Here is a 22,704-nt window from a genome sequence, read left to right as displayed (position 1 = left end):
TCGAGTGTTTTTGGGAGTGTTTGCCGCGGCGGTTCTCTTTCTTTTTTTTTTTTTTGGGACTTTTTCCAGAGCAAAAGAAACTACACAAATATGGTTTTGTAGTGTTCTCGAACAATATCAAGAGTTGGATAACCCGTGTGTGAGTGTTTGCCCTCGTGCTGTGCGTGTGTGGGCCTCTGGCTTTTTCCACTACCAAAGAGATAAACTGAAAAATGTGAATGGAACTCATTCACAGGGTTAGGAAGTCTGGAGTTTATGTTTGCTCATCAGCAGGTTACCGGCTTTCTGCTTACTAATGGCCCAAAAGGGGGGAATCGGACTTTTTGAAACTGTTTCCAGAAATTATGAAACCATAGCACTGGTAAGGTAGATAAACCGGGACAAGGGTAATTAGTAGGCGAAAATGGAAAGTCTGGCGCTGGCTTGAATTCATTAGAAGGGCCATGAACTGTAAGTACGCGAAAAGTGTCAATTGATTAAAGCAAAAGGAATCGCAATCCGTCTTGGGTTTTACGTTTTTATCAGTCTGGCGCTTGTCCGGTTGTGGTCGTTCTATCTTCCGGGGAACTCTCGCACTTTGGTCCCTTCGAAAACTTTGGAAACTTTATTAATGAATTATTTTAAGTACATTTTGGTGTCGATATCGTTTCAGGTCAATTCCGCTTTCTAGTATCTCTATCACATCGACCAATCAACGCTCGCCGACTTTGAGTTTTGATTGATAAGCCGCTGCTCTGGGTCCCTAAAAAACCCCTTACTGCTGTGATAAGCCCCCAAATTTATATGGCCATGGGTGGCACGTCATAAAAATATATTAAATTAGAGATATTAAATTCATTTTCAGCATTGGGTGCCAACATCTTACCTAACTTGACCGGATTTAGTGTATAATCTAATCGCATTAATACGGCTGACATAAATATGTACTTCGGTCTTGGCTAGGTGCAATAAAAACATACGTGCAAGGTATTTAAAGCGAGGCTCTTATGTAAGAGTCTCCTAGAGATTTCCGACTTCATTCAGAGCCAGATTCATTATCAATTTTCGCAGCATCTGTGACGTTTCGTTCTTTTCTATCAGTTTCTTATCAATGCAATGCCATTTTGCTAAGGAATTTCGGTCGTGTGAGCATTGATCAGCAGAAAATGCGTAATTAATGTATGTTTATAAAATAAAACGCAATTCAAGTTGCCTCCGAAATGAATGAACTAAAGATAACTAACGGATGACTCATTTATTCATAATTTGGATATCACAATACGTACCAAACCCAAAAAAGATTGACGCATCTTTTTTTTTTTGGCTTTCGTTCAACTTTTGGGATTTACTTAATACATAATCTTAAAACAGGATATTTTAAAGCCGAGATGATATCTTTAAAATATTTTAAAAACCAGTTACGTTGTTTGAAAAAATAAACCAGGGCTATGGATTAAGTAGGTTTGAGTCTGCGGTGGCGCAACACTTTTGGCAACCGTGAGAAATGGTCACACTGTTTTTTAGCCGTTTTGTTGGCGCTGCCAGATCAGCGATTCGACAACCTTGCGAGCGATAGTATCAAATAAACATAGACTTTTTTACCAGCTCTAGCTTAGGCTTATAGTATATTTCTTACTTTTTTGTATATTTCAGAGCAGAAATTTCAAATTTACCCACGACAACACTTTTAATATGCGGAAAATGTGGCGGAACGGGAATTTTTGCGATAAAACTGATTTCATTTTACCATTTTGCAGTTCGTCGGAAATGTGGGTGTTTTTGCCAGATAGAAGCGGGACTTTCACTAAATATTTTTGATTTCAGAAATTAAACTTAAATTTGTCTAGCATATCTACCCAAAAAATAATGCTATATCTCATCTTCGTGGGACTCGCTATTCTAGATTTTAGCTTGGATCATGCCAGCGCCGGCCCTGCTTACCTTGTGTGTGATCAAGGCGTCCAACTATAAAAACATGACTTTTCCCTTTCCTTTCTAGCACATCTATTTCTTAATGAAAATAGCGCGGTTTAAAATTTTGGTCACTGTTCAAATATTCTATTCTCATTACAAAGCAATCCCTCTCTTCAAAATGAGGAAAAATTAAATTAACACAACGAAACTATTATATAAACCTTAAAATATATAACAAATTCAAAAATAGTTCAGTTGCTTGAAATTCCAGTAGAAACAACAAGAGGTTATTCCCTTTAGTGCTAACATTCAACGTTGAATTTTAATAAATTCAGTAATTTAGTTTTTACGGAATACCCCAAGTTTTTTAATGGTATATTTAAAAAATTAAGTTCGTTAGAGATGAAAGGCCACCGATGATGCCCTGCCAGACATCGATACGACCGATATTCTAAAAACATCGATAACATCGATATTGGCACCGACGTTTCCCCACCTTTAGGGATTCTTTTTATTTCCGCCGTTTGCCGAGAAAGTTGGAAAATCATGGGTGAGTTGCTGAAAAGCGTAGTTTTTGTGCGAAATAAGCGAAAAGAGCTGCGAAACAGTGAACAAGCGGAGCTTAGAGTGCGGCGCGGCTGAAAGAGTAAGTGAATTAAAGCTGAAAATGTGGAATACTCGCGAATTCAAAACTTGCTATATTCGCAGTGCGAAATCTAGCCGAATCAAAAGAATCGCATGATGTATCTGGCTAATATCTTGTTGTATACGGACCAGCAAGCCGTGGTCACGAATTGCAAACATTATTTGTGCACAAAATGCACTTGCCCGTATCGCCAGACTCGGACTCAATCTAACCTCAAAACCGAAGCCGCATAAGCCCATTTGTTTACATTGTGTTGTTGCATTTTTCTGTACCTCAATTACCTGTAACTAATGTTTTATTTCCACCCATTGCAGGCAAGCCAAGAGGTCTGCGCACTGCCAGGAAGCATGTGAACCACCGTCGCGACCAGCGTTGGGCCGACAAGGACTACAAGAAGGCTCATTTGGGAACCAGATGGAAGGCCAATCCCTTCGGAGGTGCTTCCCACGCCAAGGGAATCGTCCTTGAGAAGGTGTAAGTACAGTTGTCCTCCGCAAAAGTGTTTGCCATCCCGGAGAGATCCCACGTCTCGACGCCTCGCAGTATATTTTTGTGTTTTGTTTGTTTTGCAACTCAAATCACAGGATTATACTGTGAGATGACAAGCGTGCCAGCAGCCAAGAGTGAATGGAACTGGTTTGAGCAACATCCACCTGCTGTGGCATCCAAAACTAATCAAATGTTCACCCCTCTTTCCACAGCGGCGTCGAGGCCAAACAGCCCAACTCTGCCATCCGCAAGTGCGTGAGGGTTCAGCTGATCAAGAACGGCAAGAAGATCACCGCCTTCGTACCCCGTGACGGTAGCTTGAACTACATTGAGGAGAACGACGAGGTCCTGGTCGCCGGTTTCGGTCGTAAGGGTCATGCCGTCGGTGATATTCCCGGTGTCCGCTTCAAGGTCGTCAAGGTGGCCAACGTCTCCCTCCTGGCCCTCTACAAGGAGAAGAAGGAACGCCCAAGATCTTAGATGAGCACACATCTAATCTTTTTCCAGACAAGCAGAGTTAGGGTTTTACAAAACTAAATAAACAAAAAATGAAACAAAGCTGTTTATGTTTCAATTAAATGTGATTTCGTTGACTATGCGTTTTGGCTTGCATGTTTTTTTTGGTTTACGAAAGAGAAAAGAGATTCATGTTCTACCAAATTTAGCAAGAGAAACCCAGGAACATAAATTGAACTGGGGCTAGTAGTAAAAAAAAACGTACCATATAAATTGTATATTTTTAAACAATACTATTATGAACTTATTACGATAAACCACAAGATAAAATTGTCGTTTTAATCTTCCTCTTTTAAAAGTTAGTTTTAGCTATATATAAATCCTAACCTTATTTGCTATTGTTTGCTGTTCAAAATCATGAATATGTACCAATCAATCAATTTGGAATAACACTTTTAAATACATCATATTGAAAAAAATAAGTCGAAACGTTGGTAAACCTTAATAGGTATTTGAATACAGTATTTTAATTTGCCATTAAAAATTTTAATTTAATAATTTGCCCATTTTAAATAAATTTTTAACATAGCTGTTTTTCAAACTAGCTGGCAACCACGACAGTGTTGCAAAACGTGCGCAGGCCAATGCCTTGCAGCACTACCAGCCGCGACAATTCAAATTCAAACTCTCAAGTAGCTGAAATCAAGAAACAAATCCCTTCGCCTAAGAATATATTTTGTGTGAAGTTTTCATCCAGAAAAACATATGTTCTAGTTATAACTTAATTATCAGCAGCCAAATTGTGCAATGCCAGAGCACTCCCTCGTTGCGAGCCCGGTGATCTCCAGGTTGTTTACCTACCGCAGAGGCTGCTGGCAGAGTATGGCTTACATAACAGAACGGCAAGAGCCGCGGAAACAGACAGCCATCAATGCATGAGGCCCGGACCTGGACCAAAGCAACGTGTGCCGGGCTTCATCAGCGATAAGGAGTCGCAAACTGCACCTCCTACCTGGCGGTGCACTGGGAGAAATCGTAGCATTTCGATTGCTGGGCCAAAAAACGAGTTTGATTTGCGGCTAGGTGGGCCAGATTTCTCACAGTGCCGCTCTGTCCGATCTGCTTATCAATAATTTGTTTTTGTTCTCCTTTTTGCCGCATTTAGGCAGAGATGCGCTGGCGATAGCCGCTCAAGTGTCACACGCCCACATTTTTGGAGCAGTCGATGGAGCGGCTATTTGCACATACGCCACGCCAATAAACTTGTACCCACCACCGAGGCACGCTTTGATCCGATCCTCGTTCGCAATCTTTATCCCCAGCCCCAGCCTCAGCCCCGTTCTCGGTCTTTAGTCTTTAGTCTTTGGTCTTTAGAGTTTAGTCTTCAGTCTTTAGTCTCCTCGAAGGCGGTCGCCGGTCGGCAATCGGCACACGCTTGCGCAGTGATTCTCCCCTCTTTTGGACTTTTCTTTCTTTTGGTCTGACCGATGATACGATGCTCCGATGCTCGGAACCTTTTGCCTGACTCGGCCCCTCCGCACATAAATCCAGCGCCACGACCACGAAGACTTGGTCCTCACTTCGCCGGCGGCAATTATCGCGATGTGATAAACAAATATTTTGCATCTATGGCAAGAAGAAGCGAAGGTTTTCCCGGCATTCTGGCGCTTAATTATGAACTCCGGTTTGGCTTTACTTGGCCTGGCCTAACTTGGGCCCCCCAACCAAGTACGAGTTTATTAAATGCCCTGCGCGTGGCCGCATGCACTTTTACCTGCCAACGTACTTGACTCGTCTTCGTCTTCGTCTTCTGGGAGGTTCGTCGCTTTTTTACCAATTTTTGGGCTTGGCTTATGCGGTTCGCTGGCAGCAGTGGTTGCAATATGCAATTTGGCTGCTTATCTCTAGCTGGATACCAATCAGCTTGGCCCCAACTCCGGTGGGTGGAGAGTGAAATAAAAATTAAATATGGCTCTATTTGAATATTGCCCAGTTTGCAGGCAGTGCATATTATTGGGTTTACAGGGCGTATGCTTAATGGAAACTAAAGGAAAATAAATTCTAATAAAAAACAAGTAACTGATTAAAGAAATCATTGTTTCTTTCTATTTGACGCATATAATTTAAAATAAGAATTTAAAGGTAACTCATTCGATCAACACTGGTATGTTTCTTTTGCATCAGATTTGTAGGTTCTTATACTTTTTGAATATTTGGCCTTCTATTCTTATTTTAGGTGCTTACAATATGATATGTCCCTTGTCTAATTTGATAGAGGCTAATAAAGTAAGTTGTAACTATTTTGTTATTTTGGGCTCATCATAATTTGAAAGCCACTCTAAAATCGGCCTTCTGTATTCTTCTGCTCTCTTCAGCCATACATCACCTTTGATTAATGACCTTTCTTGCTTTCCATTTGCTAATATTGCCTATTTAAATATTTCCAAATCTTTCGCGAATCTCTCTTAAAGACTATGCCCCATTTGATCCATATAACACCCTTTCCCAGAGGTGCCGCACATTACGATATTTGCATACGCTGGCTTCCGTGTATGGGTGAGATGCCCGCTTCGAGTATTTGTGGCCAGCAAACACAGACACACACGTGCATATATGTATATATAGACCCCAGCGACATTGGGGCCTCCACCAATTGAAACAAACCAAATGCAAAGTCGTCTCTCCCACAACAAATGGATCGGGGAACAGGTTTTCCATTTCTGAAAGTGAGACTGAGACTCTTTTTACTGAGATCTACAGAGAACAAACGAACGAATGAACGAACGAACGAACGAACGAATATTAAATAAGGTTTGTTTCATTAGATTCAAAAGAACTTGCCGCTGCTCTGGGTTCGGAGGCTACGAGGTCTGGGCCCATAGCGATCGGAGGTAAAGGTATGGGATGGTGTGGTATGGTACGGTATGGGAGCCAGAGTCAGAGTCAGAGCCAAGTCACCTGGGCCACTTGCTCGTTCCGCTTTGTTGAGCAGCTGCCGCTCTCTGGTCGCTCTGGCCCAAGACTGCGCGAAAGGTTTCGCCCGTGCGCTTTCAGCTTTTCGCTTTTTGGCCTTATGCATCGGATTCGAGGCAGAGACACCTCAGTTTCCACTGTTCAGTGTTCAGCGTTTCAGTTCACAATCTCCGAGCTCGAGAGAGCGTCGATCGGTCGCAGAGTTCAGTTCAGTTGGCCTGCGGTTCGTCATCAGCGTGGTTCATGCGGCTCCGACTTCGACTTCGACTTCGATTCCGACTTCCACTCAGACTCAGACTCTGAATCGGGCCTTAACTTTAACTCTCCATTGACATCGCCATCTGTGTCCCCGGCTGTAATCATAAATATATCTACATACAGACTGGCCCGCTGTACATAGGCCCAGTTAGTTAGTGGTTGCTGTTGTGCCGTGTATTTTCATTTTCCCAAGAGTGTTGTTGCTGTCACAGCGTTCGCTGTTTGTGTCTTGTGAAATGTCGAAGCCCTTGATTTTGGGCAACCGATACGATCATTAGTCGACAACCACCTGAAAAAGCTTCTGTTGCTAGCTAGAAACATACAGAAAAGTGCTTTTTAAGAACCCAATTCCATCTGGATAATATTTACTTAAAGTTAGTATCGGAAAAATTAGGTACAAAAAGTGAACATTTAAAAGCTACAATCAACCGGGTTTTAAGTATCGGTAAAAACCAAGTGCCAATCGAATCGGTTTTTGAAAGTGCCCATTTTGCAGTGTTACAAACGAATCGTTTTTGAATATACCCAGTGCCCAGTGGAGAGTGAGAATAATATATATGCCCAACATCATTAGGCGATTGCGAAATCGTGGCCAAAATGTGGGTTAGGGTCTGAGCCAGAAACAAAACAAAATCTGACAACAAATGGACGCAAATTCACACATGCCGCGCACATAAATTTATGGTTGGAACTGTAACTGGGCAAAATGATCGGCCCGGCAACCAGCAGTAGTAGCAGCACCACCACCAACAGCATTGGCGGCACCACCGAACCACCCACCAACCCGCCGACAAAGGGAAAAAACTAACGGAATAATGCAACATTAAGCAAAATGCTGCTGGCCCTGCTAAAGCAAAGCCCCGACCAACAACAACAATTTCAACCTGCCACCACCGACGTCAACAGCAACAACAGCAGCAACAGCAACATCAGCAGCAGCAGCAACAGCAACAACAACTGCAACTACAACAACATCAACGTCACCGTCACCGTTACCACGAACGTCGCCGTTGCCGTATAAAATGGAACCCTCATATGATCACGAACATCCACATCATCTGCTAACAAATTACAAGTAATATTTACATTTTTCCCATGCTAAAATTTTTTTCTCGCTGTTTAATTATATCCAACCGAAGCGAAGATACATATCTTCAAGATAATAACCATAATGAAAAATGGAAAAGGCGCTTGTGTAGTGGTGAAGAAATTCTCTAGATCGTAGGCATATATATGTATATATATTTGTAAATATATATATATATGTATGAATATATGTATAATCGTGTACATGGGCCCATGACTGGGACTTTTTAAGAGTTAGTCAGAGACAGATACAGATACTAAGATACTGGCGGCGGGCACGACAGCGAGAAACACCGTCGGGGATGTCGAATGCGAATGCGAATGCACACTGGCGGAGCTGCGATACCTACGAGTATCATAAAAACGGGTATATAGGGGCTATAGTATATAGTACCTGGGAATTTGCTTAGATTTTCCTTGGTGTGGCCCCAGTTTTCAGACCCCGCAGCACTTGCACTTGTATTCGTATCCGCTTCTCGCTTCACTGTGTGAGTTCCATTTGACTTTCCCCTCTCCCCTCTCCGAATATGTAAATGGTCGGCCGCGAATAACTTAAGAACCGTCTTCTTCGTCGGACGCGGCTCGAAATTGGTCAAGTGGAAAGTAAACCAAGACTCCGGCTCCGTCTGAAACGGGGGTGGAGACCCTGGGAAAAACCGGAGGGCAAGAACGCGTAGACGACCCGAAAGAGGTTTTAATTTCTGTCTATTTCGGCCAGAGGTCATGCGGACTTGACCATTAAGAAGATTTAGGTCCGATCTACACAGCTTGATAGATACGCATGAGATTTTAATATCCGTATATAGTATACAACCCCTATATAGTGTCTATTTAGCTGACTGAATCTCGCAGTTTCCGACGGGAAATTCCCGTCTACAAATTGGCTGAAATTATGAATGGAAATGAAGCCATGAAATTAAATTAAGTACAGATGAAAAGCTTTGATAAATCCGCACTCTTTCCGTATGAATTTAAAAAAAACCCAAAATATCCAAAGATTTCATGGGCGAAAGCTTGTCGCGTTTTTCGTCACATTTTTCGAATCTTCCTGTTTGGGATTGGCTCAGCACGTGACAGGGCCACAAATCAACTTGATTTGATGCGATTTCATTCAGTTCGATCTTTTATGGCTTCCCCATAAATCAAGCCAAGGCTTCGATCTACCTAAACTTTGCTAACTTCGGTTTCAATCTAAATAGTTTTCCACATAAAAATAAAATTCAATGACCAATAAACAACCATCTGTATATGTGGATTTTCAATCGAGTTTGGCAATTAATTAAGACTTTATTGTTCCTAAGCAGGGAAGGAAATATTAAAAGACTTAATAGGCATTGGTGCCTTCTTATTTTAGAGTAAAAAGTAACTATAGTTCCTGGTTGCAAAATCTGCATAGTTAGAATGACGTATTCCCTGCAGTAAATAAACACAAGCTAGAGACTTTCTGGAGTTCCCCTTACTTCAAGCAGGAACTAAAACTTTTTGCTGACGTAGAGGAGATTCCAACAGTTGTAACTTCTTGGAAGCGAGATATAAATCTTTTTGAATGTTTATAAGTCGTGTGTCGACAGGTTAATTGGTAAATGGGTATTGATCAATTTGGAGAGCATGAAAAGAAAAATGCAATAGTTTGCAATCCAATTCTTAAGAACAAGAAATACAAGTTGGCATGAGTAAATGCAATGAAATAATTAAATGATTCTTTATATATTTGTATGTGTAAAACTATTTTAAATAAACATAAAATTTAATTTTAGTGTATATAGGAAAAGTAAATAAAATAGAGGGTGTGTTTTTTGTTGTCATAATACAAAATAGCCTTCTTAGATAGCAAGTCTTTTATTTGGTCTCTTTCTGTAGACCTTAATTTATAAGACTTAAGTTAACAATATAAAACATAAAGATCACCTGATTTTAAAAACATAGGTTCGGGGATCAAATAAAAAAAAATTGGGTTTGAGTATAATCTTACAACAGCAAATTACCTTATGACTTAAATTATGGTTGGATTGTTCAATTTTCTTATGAACATTTTAATAACTATTTTGCACTATAAGCTCGAATCCAATAATATAAAAAACGTGACTTCAAAATAAATAACACAGTTTAATAATATTCTTACAGTTTCATCAAAACTAAACTTTTTATTACAGAGATTTATTTTCTTTAAAACTTCATCGGCTTAGATTTTTGTTTGCTTATTTGCTATAACTATTTTGCACTATAAGCTCGAATCCAATAATATAAAAAACGTGATTTCAAAATAAATAACACAGTTTAATTATATTCTTACAGTTTCATCAAAACTAAACTTTTTATTACAGAGATTTATTTTCTTTAAAACTTCATCGGCTTAGATTTTTGTTTGCTTATTTGAAAGTATTTTAGAACAATCATATAAAAAGTCAGTAAAGGTTTAACAGAAATTTTAAATAGTTTGATAGTTGATATAGTTTTGACTGTAGAAAGTTTGCATTTGCATAAACGTTAAGTTTAAAAATAAACTTTATAGATTTCTTAGCTTCTATAATAGAAGCATTCGGAAACAAAAATATCTTGCCTAAGAGTAATTAAATCAACTAAAGCTTTTTTTTTGGTAACCGACTTGGCCTAAACAAACCAAGATACTTTGCATGAGCTACATAAACGTTTGCCGTGTAATTAATTTTAATATACCTAATTAGTGGCTCAAAAACATTTAAGGCAGTCAACACTCTGTAACATTTTAAGCACAAGCAAAAATCAGGACTGCAGTTAAAGCTTCCTTTGAGGCCCAGTAACAACGATTAGATGATTAGAGTCCGGTTCCCGGCTATTTTCGTAGCCACCAACTAGCTAAGTACAGATCCTCCACATGCAATTACTCTACTTACTAGTACGAACATGTAGCACTACCTCCATTTCCATGCAATCCATATAATTTAGTGCCCCTCCACCTGCGAGGTAGTAGGAGTATCTGTGTGTGTGTATATTCTGTACTGCGTGTGCTGGTGTGCTGTTGTGCTGGTGTGCGTGCTAAAATCCATTAAATTTTTGTATCTTTTTTATGCTCTTAAAATCGCTTGTGTGAGAACTGGGTCTTCGTTGTTTCTTCGCTGGCTGAGATGGATGGGAAAATAGGTGGTTGAAGGGGGAGGGGTGGGGGGAGTCCGCCATCCCAGCGACGACAGCCGCAATAAACCTCATTAGCCGAACGAAACCAACTTCGGCTTCGTTCGGCCCTCGAAGATGGATGGTGATGATGATGCCTCGCTTCTCTTCGCTTGCTTCATTAGTTTAATTATGTATTCCCAGTGTGCCACACTATATATACAGTTCGTATATACACAGGTATACCTATACCCATACTCCCAACCATTGTGCGTACCGATCTCGTTCTCATTCGCAGCGACACAGGTAGCTCAGGTTGGCTCAGCTTGGCTCACCTTCGTGTTCATGTTCATTAAAGCTAAGATGGCGGCTCTTTGGGCCCGGATGCTGGGCTGTTTATGCTTATTGGTCAACAGCATCTACATGCGGCCATATGCGAGCGTACATTTTATATAGAGGCTGCGGCTGCGGCTACGGCTGCCATGCATATGTATGCGTAAATGGCCGATTCGATCGGCCGACAACTCATCGCGGTGCTTCGAGACCGGACCTGCGTCGTTAAGTTATTCAAGTACATCACACCTGGGCCGGAGCTACAGCTCTACAGCTATACCTCTGTACCTCCTCTATATAGCTGCCTCAACCTCCAACTGGAACTGGGCCCAAGTCGTGCCAAGAGTCGTTTGGGCCAAACTCGTTTTCTGGCTGCACTGGTGAGCCCGAGCCTCTGGAAATCTGTTTTGTATTCGGGTTGGGGCGCCTGCAGCCACAGCAGGCAGCCAATAGACTGCAAATGGAGCAAATGGAGAGCCGCGGCAGATGCCTCTTTGCCAGGCGCTGGCCACACCCACCTCCGCCCCCCCAGCCCCCATGGCAGCCATCCTCGTCATCCCCGCAATCTGGCTTTGACTTGGGCCGAAAACCAAAATGGCTTTTATTACCTTGCCGCACCGCTTACAGCCGCTGCAGCAGCAGCAGGCAAACTGGCCCAATCCCAATGCAATCGCGGACGAGGCGCCAAATGATTTGCCATTCTAGGCATGCTCCTCTTTGGTGGCCAGATCACGGGGATTATAGCTCTAATTGCAACTCACAATTGGATCTTAATAAATTATTTATCAAGGTTGCCAATTAGCATATCACTGGGCAGAAGCTTTCTAAAATGTATATGAGGGCAATCGGATTGTTAATAGGGTTTATCTTGGTTGGAGAGTTGGCATTAGGTATTAACCAGTTTCTATAATAAATACAACACTAAGAGTATATAAAGACAATTTAAAAGGAAATATCACTCTACCGCATTCGTTGCTTATGAATGAAATTAATCGCTTACTAGAATTAAAGTTAAATACAACAATTCAATTAGTTCTTGAAAACTTTAAACATCGTTCAAGTTTATCAACTGATTTACATATCAAAAAACACATTGTTTTGTGATGGGTAAATAATAAATAAATTAATAAATAAATGTATGGATTATAAAGAAACTAAAGCTAAGCTGACCATAAAAGTGCACTGATTTCCATACCTAAAACTCGAAAAAAAAGTCTAACAAATCGTCCAAATAATAGAATGCCATTGTTCTCGAATCAAACCCACCGTGATTGTTTAGAATCCGAGACAAATCTGCCCAATTGTTGTCACATACCTGTCCACAACTCAGAGATCCCCGTTGCCCATCTGCCGAATGGTCGAACAGTCGAATGGCTAGACAAAGGTATTGACAGCCCAGCGTAGCGCTGGATCTGTCTTAATTACTGTCCTATTTGCTGGAATGTCAGTTTGTCAGGGCGGAGTTATGCGGCCCACGAAACGCTTTCTAAAATTAGCCACGAATATGGAGGAAAATATAGATTAGGGATTAAGGCAGTCGAAGCCGCTCTTTATTACCAACTCCGCTGACAATTGTGCCCCCATATGTATGTATATGCATCGGGATTGCGGGATGGGGGCCCCACTGGAGGCCCACTCCAACTTAAAAGGCTGTCTTGAGCAGCGCGGCAGAGCGTCACATGAATCACAATATGCTAAAGCGCCTGACACTCTCCTGATCAATGCGGCTTCTTCGGCTCGGAGCCTGCGGCTCCTGAATGAAGCCAGGGGCTTGTTAAAAGAAGGGAGTTGCCTACTTTTATGGCAGCCAAACGGTAGAGGGGGGAGGGGAGTAGTCCGTGTCCCCCCCCACCTCCTTTGGCCGGCAACTGCCTGCTCCCGAAGGCCCCTTTCCACTTTTACGGGGGACTCTGTGGCAGCCACCAGAGAAGTCGATGTTGTCGTAAACAAAACGTTCCATGGGTCCCCAAGTCGGCGGCGGACATCGAGTACTTGGACAGGCTGGTGGGTGAGGAGGGGGGGACTAAGGGGGACCAGGGGGACACCGGGCTGGCCGCAATGTGGAATATGTGGCATTTTGCAAAGATGTTGACATTTTGCGCGCATAAAAATGCCAACTTACCGGCCACTGTATGTGTCCTATTTTAAAATCAGGGCCATGGCTAAGCAGACCGCGGCCAGAAACAGCAACAGAAACCGAAGCTAAAGCTGAAGCTGAAGCTGTAGCTATAGCTGTAGCTAAGGCTGAGCCAGAAAACTGAAAACTGAAGCTGGCTAAGCCGAGCGGATTGGAGCTTCGTGGATCGTGAGCGGGCTTAGGATAAAGCCAGACCGACTTCGACCAGACAGCCGACAGTTGGGACAGGTTGGACAGCATCGAACGGAAGGACAGACGGACACACGGACACACGGACACACGGACAAACGGACGGACGGACGAACCAGACCAGGACGGTATAATTTTGTGTACCCCTTTTGGCCAAGCTGGCGTATCGACAGCGGCCAAGTATTTAGCGGCAGCGGCAGCCGCAACCGAATATCAAAAACGTAACGACGTCACCGAAAACCCTCAATAAATTATCAAGCCTTCATCCAGGGCTGGTCCGTACATTCAGATGGCTTAAGAAGTGCCAGTGGGCAGAGGGGCTAGGTTGGGTTTTGGGTTTAAGGGTACTGCAAACTGAAATTTGCAACTTTGTCGGCACTATCGGGGAAGAAAGTCGCCGAAACTAGAGCGCCTAACTCGAGGAGGGGAACTTCAAGGCAAAAGACCTAGCCAAGATGCTTAGAGCTCGGATACTTGGTCCCAAAGTCAGAGCTTAGTGGCTTAAAGGCCAGGAGAATTAGAGCTAAGAAACTTGCAGTGGCTCAGTGGCTGAAGGCAAACAATTAGGCCCAGTGGTTCTGGTCGGTAGGCAAAAGAGACAGTAGACAGAAGGCAGTTGGCAGAAGGCAGAAGGCAACCCCGGCACACAATAGACCAAAAGTGTAGTGGGCAGCAATAAATTCAAACGGTAACAAATCGAGGAGATCGAGCGGCCACGCATATACATACTCGTACAGCGGCATGGGTAGATCCCCAAAGGAGCAAGCCGACTCGGATCGAAGTCGGGATCTCGGGAGCTTTGGCAATATTTAAACTTGTCGTTCGGGGCTGCTCTCCATGCTCCCAATGCTGCTGAATTCTTGGAAGGCGAATTACTTTGAAATGTGTCGATATGTCGCAAGTTTTAAAAGTTATGCATAAAGGTCCGGCCAAGGCAGCCAGACTGCGACCAGCCTCAGCCTCAGCCTCAGCCCCATTCTCATTCTCATTCCCGATCTGAGTCTGAGTCGAGGTCTGGTCCTGAGTCTCAGTCTCAGTCTGAGTCTGGGTTTCAGCTTCTGCTCCAGCTTCTTTGCTTACTCCGCCGACTCCGCGACGGTGGCTTGTCGGGGCATGAGCGGCCTCCTTTGATAATACAATAGCTGCACGCGCCCAATTTACATTTATGTCCGCTGACATTAAGGAGCACACCGATGCAGGGAGCCTTGGCCAGGCGATCCCATCCGATCCGATCCGTTCTGCTCTACTCTGTTCTGTTCCGATCTCGAGTTCCAGTTTGTGTCTCTCTGGTGTCTGATAAATGCAAAGCTATACCCCCCACCCATCCCCTATACCCATACTCTGTGCGTGCCAGCGACGCGAAAATTGTCAACGTATTTAGCAGCCCTTTTAAATATCATTATAAAGAACATTTGCGACGGACATTTTTGCCGGCGGTACGTAATTTCCAGCAGTAGCCTCTCGGGAGAGGGACTAACAACGATCATGAATGTGATACGAGGCGGGCACTCGGCATAGGGGATAACTCCATCTTGTTTTGGGCTTGAGGGCTGGGTATAGTCCACTCAGCTATCTTTGATACGTATAGCTTTTGAGCGAGGAAATCGTTTAAGGGGGCGAGAATTTGAGTGGCTATTAAGGGAATTAATTACAAAAGTTCTACTGCATAGATTTTAAAAGTTATTTTTATTATTTAATATTTTTTATATGTTTTGACTTGTAAATGTTGTTTTTGAACTTGAACAAAAAAAATTTTCCAGAACCTTGGAATGTGGTTTTCAAAACACATGTAAAAACTGCAATGGTCCCGCGTAAGTCACGTTTTGGCGAGCGGCGTGATCCGAAATCAATTATTTAGATTCCTTGTTATGTCGATTATGTTATCCCGAGGCAGATTTTTTTATTTTGAAATTAGCAAAATTTAACAATAACAAGTGAAAAATTCAATTTTTACGTAATTTTTTCACCTATAAAAATGAAACAACAATAACTTCCAAGATCGTACTCGGCAAAACAAAGCGGTATGTTTTTTGAACAATTGGAATACAAAATTATTAAAATCGCACTAGTTCTTCTACAAAAAGTCATACTCGGCAGCTAAAAAAACGGTAATATCGGGAAAACGCGTTTAAAGGTAAATTACGGTGTATAACTTGATTGAAATAGATACCTTACAGCTTACAGAAATAGGCGAAAAAAATGATTTCAACGAAATCCTTTTTACAGCGTATTCCCACACGAATATAGATTACAATTATGAAACATAATCTATATTTTAAACTGCGAGAGTAGAAGACCCCCTAAACCAAATCAAATTTGTAAGAAAAAACATAATTGTTGAAAAATATTTTTTTTGCGTCTAACTGATTAACATAATTTTTTAAGATTGTTTGATAAATTTTTGTTTTTTAATGACATTTAAAACATGTAAAACATTATTAACTTGTTTATTGTTTGCTTAAGCGTTTTAGCGTTGAGTATATTATTAAACTAATTGTTTTCTAAATCGTTAAACTAATTAATAGTAATAATAGCTCATCATGATTATGCTAGCTTTTAAAATGATATAAGAATGATGTATATTTCATTCGAATTTTAAAAAAAAATCTTTACATGAATATTTTTAAGCTACAAACGAATACTCAATTAACTTGATTTTTAAAATATAATTGGCTTTGAAAGTGGCTGGCATTAAAGTGAGAGTGTTTCAAAAATAAGTAAGTTCATCGAGGACTATTGATTAACTAAATCATTCCCTCCTTTGCTATCTTGCAGTTCGAAGAAGTACCCGCACGTGTCGCGCACGCCGGAGTACAGCCACTCCACCGGCAGCGACTATCCGGAGCACGGCGGTTACCTGACGGACGGTCGACTGATGCACGACAGCAACAGCGATGCCGGGATCTACCATGTGCGCCAGGGAAGCGAGCACTCCTCGCCCAGCCTGCACTCGCCAGCCATACAGAGCTCCGGATACGAGAACGAGCACCTCAACGAGAATGTGCTGGCGGCGCACAGCCACAGCCACAGTCACTCGCCCATGCCGATGGTGTCCAGTGCCTACGTGGGCGGAGGCACTGCGTCCGGCTCGCTGATCAGCAGCAACATCCCTCTGCTGGGCGGTGGGGGCAGCTCGATGCTCAACAAATTCCTGTCGCATCCGCATGCGGGAATGGTGGGGGGCGGATCCGGCCCTATGGAGGACTGCACATCGCACTCGCCCATCGAGCCGGCGTCCATGTGGAGCTACGACTACAAGGGCGAGCTATGCGCCCCCAACTGTGGCTATCTGGAGCGGCACAAGCCGCTGCCCGCCGACCTCAAGTACCGGCCAGGCGGAACCCAGTCAAAAAGTGCCAAAGAATCGCGCATCCGGCGGCCGATGAACGCCTTCATGGTCTGGGCCAAGATCGAGCGCAAGAAGCTGGCCGACGAGAATCCCGACCTGCATAATGCCGACCTCAGCAAGATGTTGGGTAAGTCATCATACTTTTATAAATGCTTTCAAGCAATTCTACTTTAATTTCAAATAATCCCCTTATTGGTTCTACCATCTTGTATTTCAATCCAAACTCTATTCTTTTAACATTATTTACAATTCAATTGACAATTTAAAGAATTTTATTGATCTTAAATAGTAATTTCAAACTTTTTTATCTATTTTTTTTGGTTATTATTTTTATTTTTGAGGAAAAAAAATTTACATTTTAGAACCAATTCAATGCTTAAACGGAATGTGATGGGAATCGAATTTTACAAACAATCTCTATTTTGGTTATACAATCTTGCATTTCAATCCAAATTTTTTTTAAACATTTTTTTTTTATTCAATTTACATTTAAAGGAATTTCATTTCAACGGTATTTATATTTTTGTGAAACAAAAAAAATACATTTTAGAACCAATTTAAAGCTTAAACGAAATATGATAAAAATCCAATTTTTCATTAGAAAAATGTTTGATCCGAAGCCTATTTGTGATTTTTGTCAAATTTAATTTAAACTGCATATAATATAATATAAATATATATAATATATTTGTTTTTAATTTTGGGAATATTTTTGGCTAATTTAAATGAAGGAAGTCGAAATAATGATAAAACCAAGATACATTTTTAGGAAACGCTAAAAATGCTCTGGCCACTTTCCCGGATTTAGTTTTACAATTTTTATGTATCTTGAATACCAATTTATTTTCAGCGACAAATCATAAAATAATTCCTCCATTTTGTGTATCTTTATCTCCGCCCTGCAGGAAAAAAATGGCGTTCGCTAACGCCACAAGATCGAAGGCCGTACGTGGAGGAGGCGGAGCGCCTACGGGTGATTCACATGACGGAGCACCCGAACTACAAGTACAGACCCCGGCGGCGCAAGCAGTCCAAGCTACGGGCCATGCAGCCGGGCGGCAAGGAGCAGAGCGAGAGTTCGCCCAATCCGGGCGCTGGTAGTGGTGGTTCCAAGACGAATCCCAAGCTGGCCACGCCCCCGTTGGCCACCGCGTCCTCCAGCTACACCACGCCCACCGACGAGAGCACCTGCAACTCCACGAGCCAGAGCCACAACCAGGCCACTCCGGGCGGCCTCTACGAGCAGCCGCTGAAGCCCACGTATTCGCCCAGCTCCGTGGACTGCTACAGCAATGCGGACAGCACGGAGCAGATCGAGTCGCTGGCCGCCAACTGTGCGCCCGCCCTGCTCAGCGATCCATCGCCCACGGGCGGGGGCTACGACAGCTCCCTGCTGCTCAAGAAGTTGACCAAGCCGCCGACCAGTCGAGCGGCCAAATCCCGCCAGGAGAAGCTCTCCAAGACGGGGGAGGACAAGGGTAAGGGCCAGGCGCAGGGGTCATCCCAGCAGGGACTGTACGCCGCCTCCTATCCCCTGGCACCCACTTCGGTGGCCGTGGTGGCGGCCCGGGGAATGTACGTGACCTGCAACAACCGGGGCTTGCTGGATCATGGCCACTCTGTTAAGGGCACCTTCTACCCGCCGGTGTCCGTTTCGGAAGACGACAGCAGCCCCTCGATGCGAAACAGCATCAGTGTGTTGCAGCAGCATTGTAATCTGGCCACCAGCACGCCCTCCAGCTCCGCCGGACCCATTCCCAGCAGCGAGATGAGCGGCTACACGGTGTCCATGGCGGATAACTGCGGCAACCTGCGGCTCAGCATGAACGAGTTGGCCGGCAATGAGTATCTGCCAAGCGCCAATGCCTACGGCATGCAATACGAGGACTTCCTGCGCTATCAGAGCAACGACCTGGACTACTCATCGCCGGCCGTTGTGGAGCACAAAGAAGCCACTCCGGAGTCGGCGGGTGCCCAGAAGTGCTTGAAGTACCCGGACACGAATCAGAACTACGACGACTACGAGGCAGAGGCCTATAGCAACGCCATGCTGCCGGCCACAGCGGCCAGCTACTACACCCAGCTCCCGTATCCACCCACCTCGCTGGCCGCCTTCCCGCTCCAGCTGGCGGTGCCGTTCCAACAGACGACGTCCGCCGCCTACGGAGCCCAGCCCATGCAGAGCGGCTACCTGCACTACGGCAACTACGGGGGCTACGAGGGCATGGCCCAGGGCCAGCCGCAAAACCAGGCGCCAGTGCATCAGCAGCAACAGCAGCAGCAGCAACAGGCCTCGCACTCGGCTCCGCCCTCCTTGTCGGCACCTCCGCCCAACCAGACGGTGATTTCATCCAATCCGGCAGCTGTCTCCATGCAACACCATCATCATTTTGGACCCGGACCCGGAATGGTCGGCGTGGGCGTGGGCGTGGGAGTGGGAGTGGGCGTCGGAGTGGGGGAGATGCTATTCGAGCAGCAGCAGCGCAAAGATGATGAGATTAGCAACATTCTGGCAGGAGTGCGCAAGACCTGCTACAGCAACTGAATCCGATCAGACACATTTGTAATTTTGGTAACTAGAGTTTAGAGAGTGGTTTAGGTAGTCTTAAGATTGCCCATCCCCCCAACCCCTGACCCCAACCGCAAGCACCCACAATGTTCTTCCAGCCCTCGAACCTAGACCTAGAACTCTTTGAATTGTACAATTATTAGAACTTTATAAATACATACCATCGTAAAAAGAACAAAACGAAATAAAGTAAAAGCTAAGTAATCGAATCACATAATCGATTTCAATGTTGCAGTGGAACGCAAGTGTGTAATGACAGCTCCGGGGTGGAACGCGAATGGACCGTGACCATATGACACTGACACAGCCACAGGCACAGCCACCCGATATATACACGACCGGAGCCTGCGCACTGCCAGTTCCATCAGGTTGGAGTGCAAAGATTTTCTTTTCTCATTAGCACGGCCACAGATTTCCCACGTTACATAAAATTCACAAGCCGTTTTCAATTAATTTCCGCATTCGATTCGCGGCTGTTTTAGCTGGTTCCAAACTGGACATCGAGATTCGAGTGAGCAGGATGTGCAAGTATCCGAGAATCGCATGATTAACGTGCTCCATTCGCACAAGGGCGCCAAGAAGTCGAAATCACCACCCAAATCTGAGACAAAATTCAGTTTTATTTTCTAGATTGCTCATGTACTTAATGTGACCACTGTAGCGAAATTCGAGAACCATTGCGAAAGCTGGAGGCCAACGAAATTGTAGCAGCAAATTTTGACCATAGGCAAAATCGATAAACTTCAGCCCATTTGAGTCAAGCGTCGAACGCCTTCTTGACACCACCGCAGCCGCCGCCATCCGACTACCACCCCCACCACCACCACCACCAACACCACCACAAGTCATCCCACCATCATCAGGGCCATATATAGCACACAGCATCCAACATGTCGTTCATAGCCAAATTGAAAGCCACGCCATTGCCGCCCCTGAAAAACATACTGAACGTGGCCGTGCAAACGGCCCGACAGCAAATTCCACAGCGCAAGGATTACGAGCAACCGCCGGGCGGGACACAGCAGCACCACCAGCACAACCAGCACGCCCAGCAGAAGTCCATGGAGGCGGGCATGGACGGCGGCGGCGGCGACCAGACCACCGAGATGAGCTCCAATCCCTTCCGGAATGCCGGAGGCTGGGCCAACGAGGCCGATGGCGATGGTGATGGCGGGGGTGAGTACAGGAACGAGTACCAGAGCACATCCTTCAACGAGTACGACGGCCGGTATCAGCAAACGGATGGCTTTAGGTGAGTCCCAGCACTCAAAGTGACCACAATCGATTATCCGCAATCTAACCAATCTACCCAAACCAGGCAAGGCAGCATAGCCTCGGAGGGCAGCTCATTTGTCTGCGAGGGAGAGGGTGGCGGCGGCTGCAAGATCGACGAGTTCCAGGCGGGATGGAACGTGACAAACGCCATCCAAGGGATGTTCATCGTATCGCTGCCCTTCGCCGTGCTCCATGGCGGCTACTGGGCCATTGTGGCCATGGTGGGCATAGCACACATTTGCTGCTACACGGGCAAGGTGCTGGTGCAGTGTCTATACGAACCAGATCCGGCCACGGGGCAGATGGTGCGAGTGCGCGACAGTTATGTGGCCATTGCCAAGGTTTGTTTCGGGCCCAAGCTGGGCGCCCGGGCCGTCAGCATTGCCCAGCTCATCGAGCTCCTGATGACCTGCATCCTGTACGTGGTCGTGTGCGGCGATCTGTTGGCCGGAACGTATCCGCAGGGCTCGTTCGACTCGCGATCCTGGATGCTGTTCGTGGGCATCTTCCTGCTGCCCATGGGCTTCCTGAAGTCACTGAAAATGGTCTCGACCCTCTCGTTCTGGTGCACAATGTCGCACATCGTGATAAACGCCGTTATACTCGGCTATTGCCTGCTGCAGATCGGCGACTGGGGCTGGTCCAAGGTCCGCTTCAGCATCGACATGGAGAACTTTCCCATCTCGCTGGGTGTGATCGTCTTCTCGTACACCTCGCAGATCTTTCTGCCCACCCTCGAGGGCAACATGATCGACCGCTCCAAGTTTAATTGGATGCTGGACTGGTCTCACATCGCCGCTGCTGTGTTTAAGGCCGGATTCGGCTACATCTGCTTTCTGACCTTCCAGAACGACACGCAGCAGGTGATCACCAACAATCTGCACTCGCAGGGCTTTAAGGGTATGGTGAACTTCTTTCTGGTCATCAAGGCCCTACTTAGCTACCCCTTGCCCTATTACGCTGCCTGCGAACTGCTCGAGCGCAACTTTTTTCGCGGTCCGCCGAAGACCAAATTTCCAACCATCTGGAATCTGGACGGGGAACTGAAGGTCTGGGGCCTGGGCTTCCGCGTCGGCGTGATCGTGGCCACCATACTGATGGCCATCTTCATTCCCCACTTCTCCATTCTGATGGGTTTCATTGGCAGCTTCACGGGCACTATGCTAAGCTTTATCTGGCCGTGCTATTTCCACATCAAGATCAAGGGGCATCTGCTCGATCAGAAGGAAATAGTCAAAGACTACCTCATCATCGGGCTCGGCGTGCTTTTTGGCGTTATCGGTATCTACGATTCGGGAAATGCCCTGATCAATGCATTTGAAATTGGTCTTCCGTTTTAACTTTATAGTAGCTTATCCAATTGGGAGATCGAGCTTCATATTTTATGGTTCTTTGCACTTTTGGGCATGGCAAGTCTTCCAAATGCTTTGTCATTATTTGTGCAATGCCCAAAACTCCGAAGATGTAGTTAATTGAATACCATACACTCGAAACGAAACTAAAAAACAATAATATTAGTCTTTAAGAAACGAAACGCAAGTCTTCCAACAAGCGAACAAATGTCTTCCAAACAAAAATAATAACAATTTATGTTGTACACAAAATAGAAGTTAAGTAAATCGATTAATATATAATTATACATATGTACTATTATGAAAAGAGAAATATTTATTGTGTTAATATGCATTATAAGATATAGAAAAATTGAACAGAGAAAAACAATAAACTGCATATGTACACCATTATACAAATAAAAAACGAAATGTACGAGTATATTATAGATAGAACTCATTGTTTATATATAGTCGAGCGGATTTTTTTAACGTTTAAATATACAGTTACCTTTACATACTAGCCCTTAAAACGACACTAGCATCTTTTTAACTCTTAATAAAGACGTCATCTCCAGTTGATCCTGAAAAAAACAACCCACTCTCGTCCTTAAAGAAATTTAAAAAGCT

General features: G+C 44.3%; 3 protein-coding genes across 3 annotated transcripts; all 3 read left to right on the top strand.

Annotated features, from left to right (window-relative positions):
* The first annotated feature begins 2,351 nt into the window (after nt 1-2,351).
* On the top strand, nt 2,352-3,586 carry LOC108149836 (40S ribosomal protein S23). Its single transcript, XM_017277711.1, has 3 exons — nt 2,352-2,443; nt 2,854-3,013; nt 3,241-3,586. The coding sequence occupies exons 1-3, from the start codon at nt 2,440-2,442 to the stop codon at nt 3,506-3,508; spliced, it is 432 nt and encodes a 143-aa protein (XP_017133200.1). The 5' UTR covers nt 2,352-2,439; the 3' UTR covers nt 3,509-3,586.
* A 4,113-nt stretch (nt 3,587-7,699) lies between these two features.
* LOC108149838 (putative transcription factor SOX-15) lies at nt 7,700-19,677 on the top strand. The gene is made up of 3 exons (XM_017277713.2): nt 7,700-7,790; nt 16,326-17,026; nt 17,805-19,677. Exons 1-3 carry the CDS (start codon nt 7,738-7,740, stop codon nt 19,442-19,444), a joined length of 2,394 nt encoding a protein of 797 aa, XP_017133202.1. The 5' UTR covers nt 7,700-7,737; the 3' UTR covers nt 19,445-19,677.
* Nucleotides 19,678-19,803: 126 nt separating this feature from the next.
* Nucleotides 19,804-22,671, top strand: LOC108149826 (vesicular inhibitory amino acid transporter). Its single transcript, XM_017277698.2, has 2 exons — nt 19,804-20,720; nt 20,787-22,671. The coding sequence occupies exons 1-2, from the start codon at nt 20,359-20,361 to the stop codon at nt 22,081-22,083; spliced, it is 1,659 nt and encodes a 552-aa protein (XP_017133187.1). The 5' UTR covers nt 19,804-20,358; the 3' UTR covers nt 22,084-22,671.
* The last annotated feature ends 33 nt before the right edge of the window (nt 22,672-22,704 follow it).

The sequence above is a fragment of the Drosophila elegans genome, unplaced genomic scaffold (assembly GCF_018152505.1).
Source record: "Drosophila elegans isolate 14027-0461.03 unplaced genomic scaffold, ASM1815250v1 contig_183, whole genome shotgun sequence".
Lineage (NCBI taxonomy): Eukaryota > Metazoa > Arthropoda > Insecta > Diptera > Drosophilidae > Drosophila > Drosophila elegans.
Note: the sequence above shows the minus strand (reverse complement) of the source record. Positions and strands in the feature narration are given on the sequence as shown.